General features: G+C 38.0%; 1 protein-coding gene and 1 non-coding gene across 2 annotated transcripts in view; one reads left to right on the forward strand and one right to left on the reverse strand.

Moving 5' to 3' along the window:
- NAV3 (neuron navigator 3) overlaps window positions 1–25,971 on the reverse strand; it is a 311,096-nt gene that overhangs the window by 9,115 nt on the left and 276,010 nt on the right. Inside the window, 13 exon segments of the mRNA XM_006179097.2 lie at window positions 897–1,015; window positions 1,937–2,133; window positions 2,703–2,774; window positions 3,841–3,995; window positions 10,136–10,371; window positions 11,525–11,693; window positions 11,970–12,065; window positions 14,813–14,910; window positions 19,644–19,818; window positions 21,023–21,176; window positions 22,983–23,155; window positions 23,844–23,864; window positions 25,164–25,285. Of these exon segments, the coding sequence (XP_006179159.2) occupies window positions 897–1,015; window positions 1,937–2,133; window positions 2,703–2,774; window positions 3,841–3,995; window positions 10,136–10,371; window positions 11,525–11,693; window positions 11,970–12,065; window positions 14,813–14,910; window positions 19,644–19,818; window positions 21,023–21,176; window positions 22,983–23,155; window positions 23,844–23,864; window positions 25,164–25,285 (1,787 nt within the window).
- TRNAI-AAU lies at window positions 14,545–14,616 on the forward strand. Its single transcript has one exon. It is a non-coding gene; the product is annotated as a tRNA-Ile (tRNA).

Here is a 25,971-nt window from a genome sequence, read left to right on the forward strand (position 1 = left end):
TTTCAGATGACAAAATGTGAAAAGCATGAAGTATGGCTTAATTCTAGTAGCAGTTGTGATAACCAGGACTAGAGATGCCTGAGCCAAAACTGCCTAAACCTTGGTTGAGTTCTTGAAAAGAAGACTGGATTTTTCTACAAGCTGGGTGATTATGCAACGCAAATCTGAAAGTCAGACTTAAGGGTCACAATTCTACAATTTCATGAAATTTCTACTTCAATATAAGTGAAAAATCAAGAATGATGGAAAAGGGATAGAATATTTTATTGAAGAAAAGAGTTTTATTAGTGATATATTTTGACTTCTTAGTTAAGAGTAAAGAAGGGATGGCTGCAGGGCCTCATGATTTAAGGTAAATGAGAGAAACAGCAGGGATGCTGCTAAGCCCACCTGTTCGAGATTTTTTTTTTTAAGTCAAATGCCTTAGATTTTCAAGTACTCTCAGAAATAATAATGGATCTTGCAAGTGACATTAAAGGGCTTCACACAATGAAATAGAGTAAAGCAGGGAATCCATAAGCAAAAATTACTTGCTGCAGATTATATGATAAGGGAATTAATGATCAAGGCCCATATAAACATGCCTCTGGGCAATTAACTGGGTATCTAATAAGAACAGTCTGTAAATATTTATGGCAATAAATTTGGCTTTCAATGTGTAGTTCTTGCAAAAATTGGCTTTCTCTTTCTCCTACATATTTATTCTCAGAACGGAAAAAAAAATTTGCATACTATTTGCTCTTTAAATTTTTACCACTATAATTATATAGTTCATGCCTTTAGTTTTCTACAGAAATACCCAGAGAAATGAATGGTTTTTTTTTTTTTGCATTTAAAATAAGGCTAATTTTTTTCCACTTAGTTTCTTAAACAGTAAAGAAAATTGAGTACAATACCTGAAGACCTTCTCTCACTGCCTCCAGAATATAAGGTACCAAAGAATAGTTCCAGAGATCCATGAACCATACTCTAGAACCTTCCACATCCATGGGGCACGGAAGGAAAAGTCGAGGACCTGAGACGACACAGATGACACAACATTTTTGAGAGCTGTTATGTTTAACAGTCTGTTACATTTAGACACCATTTGGGGGGAATTAATTTATTTCTTGCAGGATTCTTAGAAAATTGTAGTCCTGGCCAGCTTGATTATTATAAAAGTGGGTTTTACTGAAGACCCAGTCTTCAGGACTCTCCTTTCTTTATGTACTAAAATCTTAATCTAAAACATAACATTGCAGCATTAGAAGAAACCTTAAAGGTCATAATCCAGTCAATCCGCCTCATTTTACAAATGACAAAACTAAGCTGAAACAAACTGCCAAACATAAAATATGTCATTATTTTTAGGAGTCAGCCTCCACCTTGGTCTTCTGATCCCAAATATAGAATTTTTCTTTCTACTTTACACTGTGTTTTTAGTGAGTATGACATCTTTATGATCCAAAGCAGTGGGAAGGGGACTTCTTTTGTGTGTGCAATTTAAGAAGGAAAACAAAAATAAACAATTATATGCCAACTCAAGACAAATAACTCAAACAATTTTGTCTTTATGCAAAACACAAAACACATTATCTCTAACTAAAATCCTCTCTCACAACTATATTTGATATGAGTCATCAGCTAAAATTTGCTTTTAGCATTAAAAGGTTACTCTAAACAGACACAATTTATTTCAAATGGTTTTTTGATTTTTAGATATTTTTCTCTCTTAAACTTATTTAATGTCAGTAAAATCTTAGTAAATGGTAATAGTCAGACAAAATGAATCTAATTAGAGACACAAAGCTTAGAAGAAGGCAAACTTTCAGAAGAGAGAAAAATGGAAACTTGAAAAACATTAGCTTCCCATGTTATTTTCTGCCATCCAATCTGGCTATCTTTTCCACGTACTCTTAGTTCCTGGAGAATGGCATATTGCAATTTTGGAACTCACCAATGGTAACATCAGAAGAACTGTGTGTTTCCAAAAAACTGTTGAGATGATGCCACGTCTTGGGTATCCAATCTATAATTTTGACTAGGTCATTATTGCGTACGTTACTTTCAATTTCCATCTCTATCAGTTTCCTGCGGAGATACCTGCCTAAAAAGCCCTTCACTGGTTCTGTGTGGTTTGCACATAGTACCCACCTACAGAAAGAAAAAAAAATCCAGAAACCTTTATATAAATTAATCTTTAAATCCACAGTGATTCTCTTTCCAATACAAAGTAGTAACATTCCTATTTCAGTTGGTGGCTAGGTTTTAATGATCAAAGGGGTTAGAAAGTCTATTAGCACTAGAGCTGTAATGTAACTAACTTTTCTTTCTGAGCTAAAGACAAGCTCGTGTGCATCAGCAGTGAGTGGGTGTGTACACGCTGAGCCCTCTTCTGTAGGAAAATCACAACTCCTGAAATAGGAACTCTCTTCACATTTCTCACACGTAGAAGAAAAGTGCTCCACTTTAACCGGTGACATAGTGAGCAGGAAAGACATTTCTTTTTTCTTCTTTTTTTTAAAGAAACACTTCTGATTACAGGATGAGGATCACAAAACAGTCTGCTTGAGAAAGACTGTCAGAGGAAGTGAGAATTATTTTCACACCCCCAGGTCACCACTGGCAGGATTTGTCAATGTACAAATGGAAAAACACCGGCCAAAAGCAAACAGAAAGGGACAATACTCAAAAAGAGAAAAACATATTCAATTGATCTTTACCTGAAATTGTGATGCAGCTCTAAATTTGGTGATGAAGAAACTCCCTGATTCATCGTCCCAATGATATACGGACTGCGAAAACACAGAAAGCAAACATGTACTAAAGGTAAAAGAGATTATTATATTAAAATGGTCTCAGATAACAATTTAGGTAAACATGGATTATTCCATTTTAACATTTGGCTGTAAAAGGGTAACTTTGTGATGTTAGGTTGGAAAATGACAAAGATCACTGAACCGAAATTTATTAAGATTTGGGGTTCATTTTCAGCTCTGGCGTCCTAGGCAAATCATTTTAATCATTTTTTCATCTCTAAATTCACATTTATTTGTCTATAAAATAGAAAGTTTAGACAGAATAATCATACTGGTCTCTCTCCACTCTAACATCTTCTGATTCCTATGCTTATAATCCAATTCACTAATTTTTCTTTTATTATTTCATAATTATTTCAAAGGTCCTTAATAACATGAAAGAATTTTTAGTTCAATATTTTGATTCAATATCTATTTTATGGTGATTAACTTTTAGCACTTAAAAAGTCTTCACCAGAGAGTAAATGGGATACGTACACCATTAAAACTAATCTTTACATTGCTGCTCTTAAATGTCCTTTCTCAGAGGCCATACTACAGTGAATCTTAAGTGGGTTTGCAGATTTTTTTATACCCCACTTTAACCTTGTCTGTCACGTAAAGAGTTAAAAATCAGACTCACTGATGGAGAGCGGTATATCTGAATGCATTAAATTTATCTCTGTAGGAAGGTTGAATTTAAACTTTAATATGAACTAAGAATGAAACCAGAGCTCTGCAGCCCCCTTCTAGTTCTTAATTTCCTGATTCAAACATTCCATTACTGATAATTAGTCTCCCAGACAGTCAGCATATCTGCAGTAGTTAACATCATCCAGTGAATAATGTTTCCATAAAAGGGCCTGGGGACATAGTTGTTGAATGAATAAATAGCTGTTCAAATGAAAACACAGAGATTCTTTGGAAATATAGTATAATAGTAATGAAGGTTTCTCAAATTAATGGCATTTGCTATAGGTCTTAAAAGGTATAAAGGCACCAGAATGCAATACAGCTCACCACTTTTTCATATTTCATCATTCAGAGTATTTTACAAGCATACCATTTGTTGTATTTACAGTTGAGGAAACCATTGAAGATATCACTCAGAGAGCCCACGTGGTGAAGATTATCAAGAATTATTACAACAGGAAGCTCTGCACCGTTATTATCAGCACTGCACTGTTCGGCCAGGTTAGCTAGGTACTGTTGCAATTCCTTTAAAAAAATTACAAAAACAAATATATCAATGATAAATTTATACCAATGGCAAGCAATTCATAGGAATAGCACATTTTGTGTTCCATCCAGGTTCTTTGATTAAAACCCATAAATCATTCCATTGATACAAAACCTTATTTTACAAAGCAAAAAAAAAAAAGAAATATATATATATATACATATATATAAATATATATATATATTTTTTAAAGGAGAAAAGCCAGTACAGAACACCTGAAGCAAATATAAAACTGTAAACACAAGGACATATTTCTCAGTTGTTTTCATCCCAGAAGAAAAGCCAAAAAAATAAGATTTCTGGATATGAGCTCTTACGATAAACCGCAAACGCTGAGACTTCAGTTTTGTTTTTGACTTCACAATGACAAAAATGGATTTTAGAAAACTTTATAATTTCAAGTGTAGACTAAATGGCACCCCCAAATTACCACTAATACTTTAAATATTTTAATTCATTTTGATGAGGTGCATCTGAAAATATACACCTGGGACTTAAGTAAAACTGTGGTTGGTTGGTTATTTATTTATTATCCGCATGCAACTGCTGTAATTTTAAACAAAGACAATTTTTTTTATATTTCACAGGGTCACTTGACATTAGCACTTAGCATTTATTAAGCTTCTTGGTTCTTTACAGGTATTATTCCTCTCTAATAGCTTTTAATCTAAATATGGTAACCAGTTCACTGATTGCTCTCACAGATGGGTAGGCCAGGACTATAATTAGGTTTCTTAGAATTATCCTAATCAGTAAGAGCATTTCCATAATATTTGCATATTTACAATGACATTTTCAATTTGTAAATCTTGCTCAGGGTTAAGAAAACAATTTCATTATGGATCTTGAGTAACGAATAGAATCCCAAGTGATAAGCATGCCATTTTTTTTTTCTCTCAACACAGCTTTAGCAAGCACCTACTAGGTGCCAGGTACTCTGGCACCAAGGATTTAGAGATTACTCCTCTATTTCAGGCTTTAGAGTTGATAAACAGAAAGGCAGGTCAACAAGTAAATCACAATGCAGTGGGATAAGTGAAATGCACAAAAACTACAGAAAAACTAAAGACAGCATCCAACCGAGATTGAAGGCTCAGAGGACAACAGAGGATGGGGATGGCGGTATGACTGAAGAATAAAGGGGAAAAAAAAAAAGCTAGAAGATACGAGTGTTTGATGTGTTTGGAGAAATAACAGTGTTCTACTTTTGCAAAAGAAATGGTACATGGTGGCAGTGCTTGCAATGAAAGAAAAATCAGAAAAGACTGAATCCATGCAGAGGAATGTGGATTTTACTATATAAATAACTGTGGACCACTGACATGTTGCTGTTGTTGTTTTCAGCAGGTAAAAAAAAAAAAATTATTCATCAAAGGAAACATAAACATGACGGATATGATGATTAATCAGAAATGCAAAAGGCATTCTAGAAGCTTATTGCCCAGAACAGAAGGTGAGGCGTGCATACGGATAACCACAGTTCACAGTGAAAAGTAACGCACTACCTCAAAAGAGTGCACACCAAAGATTTTTGTTCAGAGCATGGAGAGATTACCTGTAGCTGCTGGGAATGACTTTCTGGTGGCAGTATTGCTTCCTATGAACCCTTTATTTTTAAGATTAGGTAATATTTTAATGGTTAAACATAGAAGAAGAGCTTTCCACATGGAGGAAGAACAACCAAAGACAGAAACACAAAACTATGATACCCATGCAGGAAAGAACTAGTAATATATGCTTTGTAGATGTAAATAGTGGTAAGCAAGTTGGAAAGGAAAGTCTGCAGCCTTGAATGATTGTAAGATTACTGGACTTTTCCTGCTGACAGTGAAGAAACACTGGCTGGGAGATCTGAGTAATGCAGTCAGAATCGTGATTTCCAAGTATGGTAAGTACACTGTGGAGGAGGAAGACAAACCGGTCAAGAGAATAACAAAGTTGCTGAAGCCAAGAGACACTGTGGGACTCAAGAGGGGTAACAGAAGCATGGGTAGATTTTTGACCTAGTGCAGAAAGCAAGGGGGAACACTGCAGGATTTTATTAAAGTGGTGAGATTTTAATTATGAAAAGACACCCTATTTCCATGGAGTGAAAGGATTAAGTAGGGAGAGAGAAGAGAATTGAACAGAATTTGTAAATAGGGCAGTTAGTACACAACTGCAGTAGCTGAAGTGGTGGGATGTTTATTTGGGTAGGAGGGTGGTGGTAGTGGAGATGGATGGAAGGAGATGCATGGATGGTAATATTTTCAGAGTTGAAATTGGCATTTCTAAACATGTATATTTAGCATGCTAAGGGAAACATATTTGTAAGCTAATACAAATGTCTACCATATGGGAGAGTGGGCATGGCTAACAGTGTCCAACTGGAGTCAGTACAAGTTGGAACGGGGTAGAGGGTGAGGGGGAGTCATCCAGATGAGAACAGAATTGAGAGACAACAGAATGCTGGGGGATATTTTCAGTTACTGGCAGGTGAAGGAAGAGTGGTCAGTGAAAGAGACTGAGAAGGAAAGGTGAGAAGGAAAGCAGCAGAATAGTAATCAGGAAAATCAGAACCATCTCCGGAAAGGGGAGACTAATTATAGTAATTTGCTATGTCTAGATCAGAAGAAAGAGAGAAGAAGATGATAAGGAAGAAGATGATAAGGAAGAAGATGATAAGGAAGAAGATGAAGAAGAGGAGGAGGAGGAGGAAGAGGAGGAAAATGAGGAGAAGTAAAAGGAAGGGGAGAGGGAGGAAGGAAGCGGGAGAGAGGAAGCAGTGGCCACAAAGGGCACTGAATTTGGCAATAAAGAAATCACTGGATGATTCTGGAAAAACAGGGCCATTAGATTCTGTTATGGTTCTCTCTGATCTTGAGAAGGGTAGTAGACCCCTTTGGGAATCTAATGAAAGCTATGGACCAGTCCCAAGTAGAAACAGGCATACACAAAGAATTTACTCACATAACCTGAGTTTTTTTCCCAAACTCTTTTGAAATCACTTCCTGCTCCCCACTCTAGCCTAACTGGGGTAAAATCTTAGATTGACACATTGATTCATTAGCATTAAAAGTTTCATGTCCAGGATCTACTCAGGCAGCAGAAAACAGGTATATCTACCAGATGGTCACAGATAATGAGATGAAACCCACACTTTGAAAATATACACAGAACACAGCAGTTATATAAAACCTGTTGATCACTGCTTTCTCTGGTTTTGACTCTAGACACCCTCAAAATGAATCTGCCAAGTCCAGTATTCTGATCTTTCCCCACCTAACATTCCAAGTGGCTTCTGCTGGCCACATCGTCTTTGCTAAATCCATCTCGAGCCTTCTGGGCCCGCTATATCAAATGTCACAAAGTGTAACTGTTTATGTGTCTTGCTCTCAATCAACATATTCCAGCTGGCAGCTCAAGAGAGGGCTTGAAGAGTGGGAAGAGGTTCAGAACGTAAAATGCAGAAGGCACCAGACATGTGAAAAGATGTTTTTCTCTTTGATGGTTTATTGTTCAATTTTTTTTTGGAATCGATGAGCGCTATGTGGCTCGGTTCCTTCAGAGCCATCTACGGCACAGCATAAAGAACGTCAACAGTTACCCAGCTACAGTTCTCAGGGAAAGAATTTATTATTTCATTCACACTTTGCGTTAGTAAGTCTACGGTTAGCTGCTATCCCTCCCACAATGCAGCTTCTCATCCCTCTTGCTCTACACCGCTCTCATGCACCACACCCACCCCTCCCTCCAAAAAGTGTGGATTCTCTGACAATTTGGCAAGAATTGGCCAAATTCTCTGGCCACGACTCAGTATTCAGCATTACTGACCATTCATCCATATCCAACAAACATAAAGAAACCATAAATATTTGTTGGTTGTATTTTGCGCTTCCTTGGTGATGAATGTTAGGTGATTTGTCCATGGACGTCTTTCTACTACTGTTTGCTAGCATTATTCGTTTTGTTCAAACGCTCTTGGCCTGCCTTATTTTTCATTACTCTGTAGTAACAAAAATTAAACAGACCTAATAATGGCACATGTGACTTTATTCAGAAAAAGCAGAAAACAGGAGTGCTGAAAATATTTGGTCAAATTTTAAAGGACACATATAGTATCGATTAATAACATCTCCAAGCACTAAGCATTTTCACTGAAACAAGAATAAATAATATATAACAGTGGATTTTGGGGTGAGGCAAATTTTATAATTAATGTAAGTTAATCTACTTAATTTTAGCATGTCAAATTACACCTGATGAAGTCCAAATCAATCTGTTTGATTCAAAACTTCACTTTAAGCGATTCTCCAACTTTATCAAAATGCTTGTTGCCTCTGATAAATCTGTTCTTCTATTTTTCCAACCACTTTTTTTTTTTCCTATCATAAAGGAAGTCACTTCTAAAGAGTTCTATCAACATTAAGGAAAAAAACCAAAGAGAACCCCAAGGGCAATGAAGAGATGTCAATCCTTTTATCATTTTGGATGAACATAAAACAAAACATGTTAAAAACTTTTACATAAAGATATGAGGAGACCCAGCATGCACCGGCAGCACTAAACAGGCCGTAGGCTGAAGCAAACAATTGGGCTCTTTCTACCTCTACTGAGAAGAGAGTTAAATATTCTGCCTCAGGGGCCATGTCTCTCTCAGTTGAAATGAGAATGGGGGATTCAACCGCAATCTGAATAGTGCTGAGTTCCAGGGAAATGTTCAGAATGCACGAGCTGTATTCATTTAACAGCAGGAGATCCCATTGGGCTTCATATACATATTTGTTCTCCTTGAAACATACAGGTAAGACACTTGAACAAGGGTCTCTGTGTGTGATGGGGTTAGGTGGTCTATATGGGTCTGTGTGTGTTTGTGTAAGAAACCCTCACTGGGTCAAGGGCTGTAATTGCTAACTGCAGGCAACACTTACACTGTACCTGCAACTATATACTGTTCTCTCGTCTCCCTGCTTCTCTCTCTCTGTCCCCCCCACCCCCCAACACAGACACACACACACTGATTTAGTCTTTGCCACAACCCCACTATTTTTCCCATTTTACAGCTGGGAAAACTAGAGCACAAGGAAATGCAACAGTCGGCCCCAGGTCTGATAACTGGTCACTGGATGGACTTAATAAACTCCTCCTTTAACAATTTTTTTGTTCGCTAAACTGTCTTGTTTATTTCAAGAATCCAGTGGATCTGGGTTGCTTTTAGGAGATATATTTCTTTTCTAAAAATGTGCAGGCCTGAGGTTTTCAGAAGGCTGGACCAGTCTGGATCCTCTAGCCAGGTTATCTTTGGACATATAACACGACCCAGTATCGCCTAGACTATGGGACGTATTGCTTATAAGAAGTGCAGTTTCCTAAGAGGACCTTAGGTTGCACTGACTGAGAATGTAATGAATAATTATTGGCAAAAATAGGCCAGTGTGAGGAATGTGTGAGGCACTGACTATCTCCTTTTTAGGATTCTTTATGTCACTCAGAATCTACGGAAGTACTGGCTGGTTTTACAGCCCCTCATGCTTGTTTAAGAGCTAAAAATGTTCAGGATGATTATGATGGTACATTAGACCTTTGCTAAAGGTAAAATGGAATATTGTTCAGTTTCCCAAGGTTCCTAAGCAGAAATCCGGTAGAAACACAACATAAACAAACTGCTGCTCTCAGAATTTCTGCCTAGAATATATTAATTATACCCAAATCCCCATGGCTGCAATGCCCGAGTTAATTCCTCCTTCTTTATTTTGACCCAGATCGAGTACTGACTTTGTATAAACCTCTGATTCCTCCAGCAAGAGCTATCCTGGCCTCTTGCTTCTAGAAGCATTTGCATGGCTCTCTTTCTGCTCTCACCCTTCCTAAATGGATGTCTAAGAGCGATCAGACAAAAGAGATTGTCATTTTCTTCTGTCCATTCCCAAAGCTCGTGAAGTGCCTGATAACTGAAATGTCAGTGTGCACTCTTGTTCGAATTCATGAAACAGGGTTTCGTAATTCACCAGATTCCCATTTAAGTCAAAGAGATGATGTTTCCACGGACGATATGGAAGGCTTCTATAATCTTGAAGCCTAGTTGCTTAAGACCCTTACTGACCAGCAGCAGTAGTTCTCTGAGGAGTCTGTGACTTACCTTGCTAGACTTGTGGTCCACATTAAAAGTGGCAATTGCATCCTCCATCTTTTTCCTTCCGGATTTGGTTATTACATATTCGGCAAGTTTGTTAGCTAAATAGGTCTTTCCAGTACCACTAGGTCCCGAGAGTATAATTCTGTGATGCTCCATCAACAAGTTAAAGTACCTTTGGGTAATTGGCTTAGGAATCAGCGTATCAAAAACAAAACTGTCCAAACTGTTGTCTTCTACCCCTGAGGGAGAAACAAAGGGGAGAGCGTGACTTAATGTCCTACATACACTAGAATTAAAAAATGTAGCGTCAACTGGCAACAGGGCTTTGTTAGCCGGAGGAAGGCAGTCCTTGCAAAACACTTTCTTTGATATTTCTAGCCCACAAACATGTGCTACTATTTTAAGACACAAAACATCAGTAATGAAGCAGAGCGAACGTCCCAGTGAAAGCCAGCCCTTCCCTTTTGTTCGGGTTTCCCTCCACTGTCTACTTCAAGTTTCTCACTGAGGTTTCCAGAGAGAAATGGAAGCATTACTATGAATTCTATCAACACAACCTTCCTTCCCTTTGAAGGTGGCAGTTTTGTTAAGAATAAGTGCAAAGATTAAAATGAAACATATAAATGTGTGTCATGGTCTTCTCTTTTTCTTCCTCTTTTCTCCTTCCTCTTGATTTCTCTCTTTCTCTCATTACACATCCCAGTTGCACAGCCCCTTAAACTTTTGAAGAATATGAATTGTGATATTTGGCAAGGGATTAAGAAGGAAAGCAACAGTATCTCCTTTTATGAACCCAATCACCTGAATCATGAAATCAAATATTGACCAACCTGTCTATTAATATGCAGTTTATATAGACGTATTCTGACTCTGACATACATGAACAAGGAATTACATAGACAAGCATACTTTAGATATTCCACTTGCCTAGAATTAAGCACATTATCCAAAGCAAAGAGAATCTCATCCCTGGTGCTTAACTTCCATTCTCCTTCCCCAGTGGGTATTTATTGGTTATACGTATTTTAAAATTAAAGATACAGTGGTGAATATGTTACCAAGGAACATGCCATAAACTTTCTGAATCTTCCCTAAATGAAAGATGACAGTGAAGAAAACCTAGAAATTTGCTAAATCACATTCTTTTTTGTGAGTCTTGGAGAATCTTCAAAATTACACCTCAAAACTCAAAGAGTTCCATTTACTTGGATTTGTGTGTTTTTAGTAGGATTTTAGTGTTTTAAGTATAAAGATGGTTCATTTCCTACCAACATTGAAAAGTGGTTAATTAGTTTTCAAATATGAACATTGGAAGGAAAACTGCAAAAAAGAAAAAAAAAGAAATATTGGTAAAAAAAAAAAACACAGTTGTGCTTTTCTTTCTACTTTTACCTTTCAGATTCACAGTGATAATATTATTATCGCCAACAAGGTATCCACAAGGCAGGAGTTCAGGCACTTCTAGGCTGTGAGATCTGATTAAATCTCCTATACAGTAGCTGGCAATGCAGTCAGAACTGAGACCAAGGCTAGTGGATGTATCAATTCGGAACACATATTCCTAAAATGGTGTACACAGAAAAGGAAAGTCAAAACAGAGTTCCAGCTCCTCTACGACAAATACAAAATTCATGGAGATGTGAAGCTAGCAGTCAAGAATTTTAGAAACAGGTAAAATCAGAACTATGAATATCAAACGGCATAGGAGAGAAAGCTTCCCTTAGTGTTCGGAATAGAGGAGCGGGAAAACAGATTTATCAATGCCGTTGAAGCTGAGGAAAGTGTCCAAAGCGAAACACATTTGAAAACTCATATCAGGATACTTTGCACAGCTTACCTTAAAGAGACGTCTAATCACACCGTCTAAGACATCCCACTTGGTTTTTCCACTAACACCAATGGATCCTATCAAATAGGCCTGAGACTTCTGGTCCTAAAGGAGAACAAAATAAAACAAGATAAAACCCAGCCGTGTGCCCTGTCTTATTACTACATCTTCTACTAAGTCATATTAATAGAGTGGTAATTAACACTAAAATATGTATGAAGCCTATGGGGTTTATAATAACAAATATACACAGTGGGTTATATAAAATACAAAATACCCCAATCAACCAACAAACCAGTCAACCAAAGAAACAAAGTAACAGTAATAGCAACAAAAACAAGAAGAAAAGTGGTATGGTCAAGGAAAACGGATTCATGCATGACCTGTTCAGCAGAAGGGAAAAGGACCAGGGGAGAAGGGTCTGCCCTTTTAATGCAGTGGGTGCATCCGGAGAAGCAGCAGCTTGGTAGGAGAGAAACGGTGACAGAGATGGAATACAACTACACCATAAGTCCTAAGACTTCATCTCACTATTGTTGTGATCTTATCTTTGTTAAGTCTAAATCTCAGGGTTTTGTTTTTTTTTTTTTTTTTTAGATTATCTCTAAAATCCAATCCAGCTTTGGAAAACAAGTTATCCACGGTAGTATGGCATTCACATATTTACAAGACAGGTCCCATTTTGAATGTCCAGGAAAATTTAATATTTAAAAGGACTTGCCAAAGAATCCTACTGGACTTACTTTGCCAAGCAAAGAAATCCTTTACTTATATTAATATTAAGAATTCCTTTATTTATATTAATAACGGTCCCAAATTTATCTTTCTTGTAGGATGAGATTTTGAGGAATTGCTACAAGGTACAGAAAAATAAACAACTCAAGATTTATAGACTAACTGAAGCCTCTTTTATGTTGACTGGAATGGTGACATGAGACAGTGATCATGATACCAGCAGATGTAACTAGATAGTTGATGTATCACAACTCTGGCTCAAGGAACCAACTTGCATTGTCCTTAAGAGGTGGCAGAAAAATAAATGAGCCAGGTGTTAGAAGACATGGATTCTACAACACACAACATCTACCATGTAACTAAGAAATGTGACATTAGGTTAAGTCACTTAGCCGACTCAGAGCCTCAATTTCTTCATCTGTAACATTTAACTCTATAAGGGTAAATGATTATCACCATTGTTTAGATATAACCTGACTAGAAGCCAATATTTTTTACAGAAAAAAGTTGAGAAATTCACAGCAAAACCATTGTTATGATTTTAACTACTGTTATAGACAACATTTGTGTCTCCCCCAAATTCATAACCCTCGATGGGATAGTATTTGGAAATGCAGCCAGCAAGAGGTAACAAGTTAGATTAGGCCATTAGAGTGGCTCTCTCGTCATGGGACTAGTGGCCTTCCAAGTAGGTGACGTAGGGTGGAGATCTCTCTCCCTCCCCCCAAGTACATGCACTGAGGAAAGACCATTTGAGAACATAGTAAGGAGGCGGCCATCTGCACCCCAAGGACAGAGCCCTCACCAGAAACAAAATCAGCCAATACCTTGATCTTGGACTTCATGACTGTGAGAAAATAAATTTCTGTCGTTCAGGTCACCCAATCTATAATATTTTTACCATAACCCAAGAAAACTAAGATAACTACTTTCTCATGTTCAAAAATATTGCCTTTTAGAATTATTTTGAAAAAGAAAACTTGTTTTCCAGTATTATTATAACTGACTCAAAATGGACACTCATACAGTGCTTTAAAGTAGCTGCTTTTAAATTAGAGATAATTTAAGCTTCACCAAGGCTATTATAGTCCTTTGCATAAAGACCCACTTGAGAAATTCAGGCACAGATTTGCAGCTCAAGCAGAAAGTTTGTGACACTAGAATTCTTGGAGTATTTGTTCAGTGTGAAAATTCTCATTTTTCAAACTTAAATACTTCAATTATTTCAAAATTCTAAGTAATTTTCTGTTTTTCTTTTTGATAAAGACAAATCGTGGATACTTAGAAATTTTCACTTTTGTCTACTCAACTACAATCTGAACTTGAAATCTTTTAGTTTTAAGAAGAGGCTGGAGTCAGAATGCCCTTGTCAATTTGAAGGTGATATTTAACTCCAGAAAAATTAGAATACTTGCCTTATCAGCTAAGAATTTCCTTAAAAATGATACACACAAGTAGCATCAATGGAATTCGTCACACTGAGTTCAAGAAAATATATCTTTCCCAGCTCTAGACCACCCACATAGCTTGTGGTCTTGTCTTTGTGCGAAGACTGTACTGACAGCTTCAGCGACATGTTACTAACACATTATAAATATGAACTGTGTTCTTTAAGTGGCATTGAAGGAGTAAGGTAGACAAGATGTTTATGTCAGAGCAAGCAATGTGTTTTTTTTTAAGTTTTAGAAATGAGAGTGGCTGATCAACAATATCATTTTCAGTGAAGGAACATGATGTACAAAGACACATCTATGTAGACAATGATGTCATTTCTTGAGTCCCTAACTTTTCATACTTTTATAATATATTAAAGCCAATGCAAGACAAAACACTGCTGATGCCATGGGAGGAGGGTATAGCTCAGTGGTAGAGCGCATGCTTAATATGCACGAGGTCCTGGGTTCAATTCCCAGTACCTCTGTTAAACATAAAAATCAATCAATCAATCCAATCCATCCATCAATCTAATTACCCCCCCAAAAAAATTAAAGAGAAAAAAAAAAGACTGAGACGCTGCTGATAGCATATTGGCCAGGGCAAGTATACATATTTAAATGTGTTTGATTCATGGTCATTCTCATCTTTTAGTAACAAAGAATGTAACAGCAGAGAAATACCTTTGCTCGACCGTAGCCCTTGCTTATGGAAACTACAATTTTCACACTGCGACCATCTTTATGTCCCGTTGCATCACCGGCATCATCGAGCAGAATATCTACCAAATTTTCAAAGAAAACACACACACACAACAGAGTCATGTTAGCCTGGAGCTGCTGACTGTCACCATTTTCTCCCTCCTAGTTTTATATCTTTTGGTGGGAATATTGAGCTTTCCTGCTGTTAATTCCAATCTAACTGGTTGGAAAAATCTCAGCTTTCGAGAAGGTGAATGACTATGGTTGGGTGAAAGTTTCTATCTAAGACTGTGTTTCTGCTTTCAGTAGCAGTCACCCAAGTTTTGGGCCATTGCCTATAGATGAGGAAATCAGGGGTTTGTTTTTCTATTACACACGGGTCTGAGTAATACCAAAGCAATATTCAGTTGCCGTTATAACTGACAAACTGAAAAGCAATCTGATTTTTCTATCCAACCGAAAATTCCCAAGCTCGGTACCCATGTAATTATGAATGCAAAGGTGCTGAGACTGACTGTCAACTGAAAGCATTCTCAAGCATTTGGCACATATGCAGCTATATCACTGTGTGCCTTGTATCTATAATTATTAGGTAATGTTACTGACTTTCAACCACACCATTCTACTTCCCTACAGAAGTATATTAATTGTCCTACTCTCCTGCCCCCTTTATGCTTATAGTTTCAAAACCAAAACAGTATTTCCAGTAATGAGCTAAGAGTTATGGAAACATGATAAAGCTAGCTGACCTTTAAACCACCAACCTTTAAATGTGGCTAAAGATTAAGTTTCAAAATACATTATATGAGCTTAATATACAGTTTGGAGAATTATTGTGGCAAACTATCCCACATGTATGTTTTCCTTTGACAAGAAAGCTATTTAGAGCCGTGTTTAATATGAAGATAATATTCTGCAGACAAAGGAAGCTTAGTTACGTGTTTAAGAGCACATGTGCCTGGTGACAGAGGATTCAACTGCTCAAATTGTACACTTATAGAGACAAGGACTGTGACTGTACCATTATAGAAACAACAATTTAATCGAATGGCTTCAGAAAATGAAATAGTTTCATTATTTTAATAACAAAGAATATGCAGTTTCACAAAGGAAAAAGTAAAAAAAAAAAATCTTAACATCATAACCATCAGAAAACACACTTAGAGTTTGAGGAATATGGAGAGTTTTGCTAGAAATTTTTAAATCATCAAAGACAATCTCCTTTACTGGAACTTACTTATTTTGCTAGATGAGCATCCTCTCAGTCTCTCACCTTTTTGCCAGTGCCACTCAAAATTCTTCCTTAAGGGTCAAATTCTCTTCTTGCTCTTTTTCTCAAAAGTTTAGAGCGGCTTATCATTCACATCTAAATATCTAGTAGTTCATGATCGAATTACCACTTTAGTACTTTGCTCAATTATTTTTAGATGTTCATAAATATTTAAAAATATTTATTTTAAATAATAATTTATTAAGCATAAAAGAAATCTGGAACTGTGCTGGGCATTGGGAATAAATACTATGGCGAGAAGGGAGATGAATTCCATGCCCCTTTGGAATATACACTCTCAACAAGGTACTCTCAGAATGTTTTAAGTGCAAGAGATAAAGGGCACAGGGCAGTGAACAGGGGAGCTGAAGGGAGCCTGCTCTAGGTAGACAGGCCATCCTGGAAGGCTTCCTTGAGGAGGTGGTGTTTGGGGATAAGACCAGGAGGCTGAGAAGTGCTAAGCAAGTGAAGACCTAGGAAGAGGTCAGTCAACAAGAACAAAGGCAAAAGCTTTGATGAAAGAGGTGAGTGTGCCCAAAGAACAGACAGACAGTTGGCACTGGGAGCGCAGAGACCCAGGGGAGTTGGGGAGGTGTGAAATGATCCTGAGGTGGGTAAGGGCCAGATCTGTACAGCTTGGTATCCAGAGCAGCAGTTTAATTTGATTTCTGATCCACTTATCTGTTCAAGTTTGCCTTAGAATATGTTATTCATTTCATGTCGTGCTTACTCTTAAGAACTATGCTTAAAATATAAAATATCTTCTGACAGCAGTGGGGTAAATATTTACCCCAAAATGAGTGAATGCCTGTCCTGGATTCTTGCGTAGGCGAATATAGCAAAATGAATATAGTAGTTAAAAGGCCAGGCATTGGAATCATCCACACCTGCCTGGGTTCAAATATTAACTCTGCCACTTATTCGATGCATGCCCATGAGCAAATTATTATAGTCGCTTTCCCAAGTCTTGGTTTCCCCATCTGTAAAATGGGGCTCAAACAGCATCTGCTCCATGGAGTTATTGAGAGCGGGCTAGACAATGGGCTTAAAGCACTTTATCCTCAGCGTTTAGTAAGTTCAGCTGTTCTGACTTTATTCCTTTTCTCTGGGTGTTTATTCTAACTCGCTCTATTGACAGTAGGGGGAACACATCAGACTCACTCTGGGTCTCCCCCTGATCCCAGTACACTGATGGGATGGTCACCCGAAATAACAACTCCGAGGTAAACCAAATAAGCAAGTTTGAGGTAAGGGTCCTCTGTGGATTTTTTTTCATGGAAAATAAGTTACAGTCCTCTGTCAACATTTTGAAAAAAGAATAAAAAAGAGCTGCCATTCCGGGTATGCTTAAAAGTGAAATTTGGACAAAAAACTGAAGGCTTTTCAAACTTCTGTCTTCACTGGGGGTATGGTACCTGCATGTCAGGAACTGGACATTTGTCAATTATCCTCTCTCTTGCCTACTTCATTTTTTAAAAAATTAATCATGAACTCTAGAAAGTTTTTCTGTTAAACAGCTCCAGCATAAAGGCACTTTGATTTCCAATTGTGAGCCCACTAAACAAGAGTGAAGGCAATGAAAACAGTATCCTCATCATGTGATTAAAAGTTTTTTAGTTTAGACACAAGTACCATGATTGAAAAGTAATTGAGGAAATAAAATAATATAGGACTGAAAAATAAATGATGAAATGGACAATTAAAAAGCACATTTTCAAAAAAAAAAAAATCCTCCCCCCAACCAAACTGCCCCAAATTCTGGAGTCATGGCCATCAGTATGTTTAGTTCAATGTACACAGAAATTGTAAATTTAATTTCTTTGATTTTATATTTATCTTTATGAGTTCTAGTCTTTCCTAGACATGAATTTTAGTTTCATTTTTATATGGTTGTTTCTCCTAAACTACTTTCTGTACTAAATTTGCCTCATTCAAACCTTATCTTATTTCCATAGGCTAAAACAAAATCATGTTAACAGGCAGTGAAATCTATATTTTAGCATAATTTAAGGCAAGCTGTGAAGTTTCTCAGTTCTATAACGGAATCTGAAATCGCCAAGAACATGTATATTTGGTTTCCAAGCGTCATTAAGCTGTCCTGTGAGATAACAGCCTTTGTCTTTCCTTAGAAGTGAAGCCCCAGGACACAGGCAGACACTGACTGCCACTAGGTGTGGCTCCTACTTTACCTCTCAGGCTCATCACCAACAGACAAGCCAACCAACAGGATGCTATTCTGGACTCTCAGATTCTCTGCATTTAAAGTTTTTGTTCTGTCTTTTTCTACCATCTTTTGAAGAGTGTGGACAATAGACAATTTACACATTCAAGTTACTATCATTTTTTCAGTTGTATTTTACCTAATGATTCATAAGTTCATTTCATTATGACATCTCTGTTGTTTCTTAGCTACTAATACTTGTTTTCCTTGGTGTTTATTCTCAGAATTCATTTCCCTGCCCCAAATGCCTGCCAAATGGTATAAACACTGTTTTTATGAATTTCAGGAAATTCCTACTTGCCTTTTATAAGAAGAAAGCAAGTATACATTTGGGCCATTCATTTTATATCATGAAGGGCAGATAAAATAGAATTTTTAAAAAATTCTGACTCTTTAGAAGCAGGAGATACTATTTGTTAAAAATAGCATCAATATCAGCATGTTGTATCTCTGTTTCTCTTCTTCATTTTCATCTTCTTTTTCTGTATTTTAGAATAATTTAAGGCAAGCTGTGAAATTTCTGTTCCATAATGGAATCTAAAAATTGCCCGGGAACATGTATATGTGGTTTCCAAGCGCCATCTAGCGGCTGTACTTTGCAATGACCACAGATCCTCCTGTAAATCGTTCCTAAACTGTCTTATATACATACAATGATTCAATGCCATAGGAGCAGTTCTGCTTTATTATTGAACAGTTCATCAGCTGTTAAGACAACATTATGCCATGCGATTCTCTTTTCAATTGAATAAAATTGTATCCCTGTTCCATCATTAGTACCACTGCTGAATACAATAATAGAATCCAGTGTGTTCTTTCTGTTTGTCAAAAATTTAACAGAGCTGCAGTCTGAGTGATGGAGTAGCATTATGTTCTCTCCGGGAACTATCATGCACGATCATCTAGTCGAATTTAGGAAGAGGTCCTGATACACTTGTAAATGGGCTTCGAGCACTTAAAATACTGTAAAATTGCATGGGGTTATAAGTATTCTATTCACGAGTACTAACAATCATCGCTAAGCATATTATGTCTTCATCCTACTTGTAAGCATGGCGGAAGTGCTTTTCAAGCACGGGTAACTTTTTACAAGGATGATATGAAAATCACATTTCTCAGTATTCCCCTCTTGCATGCACAACGTTCTTTTAAAATTATAACGCTGCAGAGTAAATTTATAAGGGGAAAAACAGGACTATTTCTGAGGATGACGGCGTTAACGGTTTGAAGAGGGCACGGGTGAGAGCTGCGGTGGGTCAGGCTCTCCAAATTCCAGATCTCCCCCCTTGTTAAGTCACAGGCAGGTATGTGCACAAATTCACCTGAGGTAACAGACTCCGTGATGTTCAGATTGTTCAGAGAAAGCCCCAGCGACTGTCGGGACGATGAGGAGGAGGTGCTGCTCGAGGACTCCGACGGGGGCCGAGCAGGCTTCACTGCGTTTCCGGTTTCCGCCTTCAGCCGGTCATTTTCAGCCTTCAGGATTTCAATCTCGTTCTGTTGGGAAGATGGAGAACATGAAAAAGATGAAGGCAGCCTGACTGAGAGAAAGGTACCGACTCTTTTGACAGAGCTAATGAGTTTGTTCATTAAATAAAGCACATGGTGATACGTTCAATAAACAAATACACATTAGGAAAACAGGATTTTCTTCCAAAGAAGGAAAAGTAATCCTTTTCTCTGTCGCTCACATCCACTTACTCAGGTATTCACAAACATAGACACACTGTTAGAATTTTTTAATAATTTTTCTGACTCTATCATATATTTGAGGAGTTTTCCAGGACGAGGTCTCATTTGAATTAAGGCTAACAACTGAAGAGTTCATAACACTTCTCATTTTAAAAGTGCTGTTAAAATCTCATCCTAGCAAACAATGCCATTTGTAATACTCTGAATTTAAGGAGAGTTGAAAGCCAAGAGCAGAACAAAAGAAATATAAAGAAGGTGATTGAAAATGCTTACTTCAGCATCCCAGCTAACGTTTGAAAAGGTTTCTGTTCCTTCAAAATGGGGCACTAAGCTCATAAAAACAACAAAAACCTTTTGATGAATATACATGGTGGTAGATGAATCTAGTCAGCAATGAGCTTTTCCTGTTTCAGTCACCTGTGGTACCCAGTGGTTATTGGTTCACAGTAAGAAATGAAAACTTGGTCTGAGTGCAGACTGGTTCTGAATTTAGGCTTCAGAGGCTTCCAAGAAACACAAAAGCTTGACTTTTACAGATGGCATTCTCCATCACTTTTACTTTCATATTTAGAAAGCTCGTGCTCTATTTCTGGAGTTTCCTTGTTGCATTTGTTTTTCAATACAAAATAGGTAAAGGTATTTTAGAGTCAAATTTCAAAGGAATAGAAAAAAAGTTAACATAAAGGTAAACCCTGGAAAAGTGAAGAAGTGAGGGCTGTGGAAGTTTCTCTAAAAACTTAGCTCTCAGTGAGTTCAATCACTAGTACAAGTGTCTTTCAACAGTCCTTGAGTGCAACTGGCCAGGTTTGGGAAAACCTGGATTTGACAAAATTCTCCATTCCGTCTCGAGAGATGAGCTGCAAAGACTGAATAAACTGAGGACATTTCCAAAAAAAAAAAAAAAAAAAAAAAAAAAAAAGGATTTAAAAGGAAGAGTTGTCTAAGAGAAGAAAATAAGTGGCATTTTAAGTCTCTCCTGTTTGTTCCCTGAAGATGCTTTTGGACTGACCTGCATCCGGTTCATGGCTTCCCGGATCTGATCAAGATGATGAGCAGAGCTGAGGGCTTCCAGCCGAATATCCGTTAATTTTAATTCCTTTTCTCTGAGCTCACTCTTCAGCTGCAGAATTATCTCTGCCTCAGCCTCTGTGCATTCACAGATCCTGAAGACAGAAATAAGCACGAATTCAGTGGTTAGGGGGAAGCCAGAGGATTAGGAGATGCAAGGCTTCTTTAAAAAGCTGAACTGCAATATTAGCCAGCAGATACAGCAATTATTTGCTGCTGGCAAAACCTAGAGAAAAGGAGAAGGAGTTTTACAAACAGTAATACATTCACAGGTTCAAAACTGCCAAGAGTAGCTGTCTCTTTCTTTGAATCTTTTCTTCCTCTTTTCTGAAGCTTAAAAACAATCTACCATTGCTGTATATAAAGTGATTCTCAAAACTCCCCTGTTGCTAACATTCAGGAAGCTGAAGAGTCATGGTATTACTCCATCTCATTCTACCAGTTTTCCGGGGACATAAGTCTCTATTTACAACAACTGAAATCTTTCTTCAAAGCAAAGTTATGACGTCCTTAAAATGTTGATCTCTTGTTTTGCCAAATTTTGCAAAGGATGACCTGATTTGCCACAATGCTGTCTTCAGGTTACCATGAAACCTCAATACACACATTGCAGAAAATAAATCAGGGAGATTAGTTTTGGACATTTAAATAATGGATGAGGGTTGCATAATCCTCCCAGGAGGCTCAGTTGATTGAGGAGATTAGCTAATGAAGCTGAATCACAGGTTTCAACCCAAACAAGCCGGCTAGCTGGGGGCTGTGTGAAGGTCATACACATTACATCCTTTTGGTTGTTTTATTGCTGTTTGGTAGACAGCTTTGTAGGAAATACGTCAAAAGGATTTGTTTTATATAAACAAGTATCTTTTCCATTGAAAATGTAAGGATTGAGTTGCTGGTCACAGGCTGATGGTGCTACGTTCTTCCTCCTTGCATAAGTCAGGAAGTTATATGGGGTGCACAAGGGTCTTACAGCGTCCTACCAGGGGCCTTGGCCCTATGACAGGTCTAGGCTAGCCATTGTCATGGGCACGTGAGGAAATCTGATTTAAATAGTACCCAGAGCGGGGAGGGTATAGCTCAGTGGTAGAGTGCATGCCTAACATGCATGAGGTCCTGGGTTTAATCCCCTGTACCTCCTCTAAAAATACATACATACATACATACATACATAAACAGACAAACAAATACATAAACAAATAAACCTAATTACCTCCCCTCCAAAATTTAAAAAAAATAAATAGTACCCAAGAACAAAGATAATCACTGGAGCACATGTTTCTACAGTCTAAATGTTTTATCCTTTCTTGTGACATCAGTTAGTGGGACACAATAAAAAAAAGTTATATTAGATTGTCTAACGCAATTAAAGAAAAATGGCTTGCAGTTTGTCTGGAGGAAACCAAATTTTACTTCCAAAAGAGGAGGACAGAAGAGGTTTTCATGGTTGAAATGCATGCAAGTGATTTTAGAAAAAGCAAAAGCGAGGAGCAGTGCTTAGGTTAGAACCTGAGTCTTGGCAATTTGCATGCAACACACTCCATTTTACCGGGATCTATGCTTGTAGATCACAGGGCCATTTTGCCGTTTCTTTGGTGGCCAGGCAAGGGGTGACCTGCATTTAACGCACAGTTAGACAGATGCACGGACCAATGCAAGTGAAAAGACGGGAGGATAACTGAGAAGAGCTGAGCCTGAGATCAAGAAACACTCAAGTTCTAATATAAGGAAAATGAAGGAGAAACAAATGCTGTGTCTGCCATTCTAAGGAAGATCTGGAAATGGCTGGCACAGAGAGGGCACTGCAGCTGTGAAGGGACAACCTGGGTCTGTTCAGAGCACGGGTCCGGGCTTGCTGTTTTCAGCAAACACTTAGGCATCCTGCGGAGGGAGAGACTTACGCGGAGGCGGACTGTGAGGGCTTCATGGAGGTTGAGCCACAGTCACCGGCACCGTGGGGCAACTTGGGGGAGGCCGGCAGGGAAGAGTCCGTCAGCTCCTCAATGTCCGAGTGTGAGGAAGGAGGCTTGGTGGACTTTTTCTTCCCAAAGGCTTGTTTGAATGAGCTTCTCAGCTGCAAGAAGAGCAGAAATTACCTTTCCTGTCTATTTGCACATGGGGAATTTTGCTTTGGGCCGTTAGTTTGCAGGCGCCATCCTAGCCACTGCCTGGGGTCAGTATGTATAAGCAGAGGATTAACAGCTGCAGCACAGTATCTCTAAAAAAAAAAAAAAAAGATACCGTGTTTTGTGTTTTTGTTTGATTCTTGTATTAATCCAGCGCAGCGCAAACATGGAAGGCTTTTCAAAAGTGCAGGGTCAAGGGCATGGCTGTCAGAGCACTCATTTAAAACTAAGTACCTTGAAGGGATCTCCATTCCCAGTGCCCCTCTCTTCAAGGCAATTGGTTTTAAATGGCCACTTTAGCGCTACAATCAAGTCATGGCCTGCTGACAGGATAAACTTAAAAAGCAAAATGAAATCAGATTCACCGAACACTTCATTAATTGTGATTTTTTTCTATTCAAATTTTCAGTTCCCGGACTATGCAAGACCAGAATCGGTATCCCCTACAGAGCTCTTCGGAAAGTAGTTTTACATCTCTTGAAAATTTGAGATTAAAATGAAAAGACGCAAAGGAAAGACATACAAGGTAATCTGTTTTTAAAAGGTATAAAAGCCCCCTGCCAAAATGAATAGCATTCATGCCAAGGGTGGGTATTTTTAGAGATGCATGCCAAATTGTCCACGGTTTATATTCACCTCACTTCCTCTAGAGTTCACCTTGCAGAAACATGAAAGAGTGTGGAATTACAAATCAAGGGAATGAAGGCTGATCAGTATTTTAAAATATTACCTGCATAAACATTTTTTTAAAACAAAAAAGATATTTCTTTCATTATTTATAGAAGGCATTCCAGTAAAATCCTCTGCTAGTTATATTTTGGATTTCTTCAAGAGTTGTACTTTTCTTTCATGGCATTAAAAGGAATCCTTTATTTCGTTGTTTTTAAACATTCTGTAGTGATAGCATCTTCCCCTCAGTTTTCCAGCAACTACTTAACATCATAAATTATATTTCTAGCAAACTTAAGGCATAGTTCTGTTAAAGTACATTTCTATATTTCTACTACATTCTTTTGGTAAATATATATATCTTATATATATAGTTGATTTCCTATATGGTGACATTTCACACGATAAGCCCTGATGATGCAAGGGGTAGAGGGGCCTTCAAGGTCTCTTCTTTCCCTTTTACCAATTCCATTTTTTCTACTCTTCCTCCATTAGCATTATCGCCATCACCACCACCATCACCACCACCATCACTATCATCACCACCACCATCACTATCACCACCACCACCACCACCATTATTATCATCACCACCACCACCATCACTATCATCACCACCACCATCACCACCATCACCACCACCATCACCACCACCACTATCACCACCACCATCACCATCACCACTATCATCACCACCATCACTATCATCACCACCACCATCACTATTACCACCACCACCATCACTATCACCACCACCACCATCACTATCACCACCACCACCATCACTATCATCACCACCACCATCACCCACCATCACCATCACCACCACCATCACTATCATCACCACCATCACCATCATCACTGCCACCACCACCTTTTTCTTCTTCATCTCCACCTCCACAATTAACCCCTGTCCTGAGCCATTTATTTACAAATGTTACTCTAGTTTTCTTTACATTGACTCTATCAATTTAGTCAGTATTAATTATCCAACTTTTACAGATGAGAAAATTTAGGCTCCCTTAAAGGTGAAGTAGTTTCCCTAATATCCAAATAGTAAGCATTAGAGCAGGGGTTCAAACCCAAGTTTAGTTAGTTTCAACTCCAAAAGGCATGCTTTTCAGCTCCATGCTCCCCAAATCCTGGTGATGAATGCAGCATTTGAGGTGTCAGTCACTTGAATCAGACCTTCTGAAAACAGCTGTGTATCTCTAAAGCCCAAAAGGAAAAAGCCTGACTCACTGTGCAGTAATAAGCTTCAAAATTAGATGAATGATAACAGCTTACCCAGTTTTTCTTTTTCTTCTTCTTGGAGTCAGCATCATTACCACTGCCAATGCTGGAATGGCTTGTGGCACTGTTGATGCTAGAAACACTTTCAGAGGAATGCTGTCTTCTGATGCGGAGATCTAGCAACAGATAAAGAGCAGCACATTTACTCATAAACACTTTCAGTCTGAACAAACAAGCCTTTTAGCCTTTCTGAGAGGAAGTCCTCTAATAAAAGTCAACACGACTTTGTATGGATCATTTCAATGCAGCTTTGGTTTTATAAGCTTAATAAAGTACAACCATATTTGCTTTAATTAACCGGGTTATCTGTATTAAGATTCAATGGGAATCTCAAATAAGTCTGTAGCACTGGTCTTTTAATGAATTCTGAGTTTTGTTCCAAAATGAAATGTTATGCTAGTGATTTTTGCTGAATACCTGAATCAAACAGCGCTTCCAAAATGATTTATTCCAAAGGATGTGTTCTGGGGAGTAAATGGAAACTCATAATGGCATGGGAATTAATTGTGTCTTTTTAATATTTGTCCTTTGAATAAAGTCACCGAAGCCAAATATATTAACTTTCCATTTCACAGAATCATACCATGTTAGAGCCAAAACAAACCTTGCAAGTCATCTAAGTAGCTCATCTCACAGATGGGGCAACTGAAATGCAAAGAAGTAACTTGACCAAGGTCAGAGAGCCAATGAGGCGAAGAGCCTCAAGAGAGACTCTGGGTAGATTCTGCATTTATGAATTAAACAGAAATCATATTTAAGACAGTACAATTCTTCCATCATGCCCCTAATCCTGGCCCATGAC

Source organism: Camelus ferus, chromosome 12, assembly GCF_009834535.1.
Source record: "Camelus ferus isolate YT-003-E chromosome 12, BCGSAC_Cfer_1.0, whole genome shotgun sequence".
In the NCBI taxonomy this organism is placed as follows: domain Eukaryota; kingdom Metazoa; phylum Chordata; class Mammalia; order Artiodactyla; family Camelidae; genus Camelus; species Camelus ferus.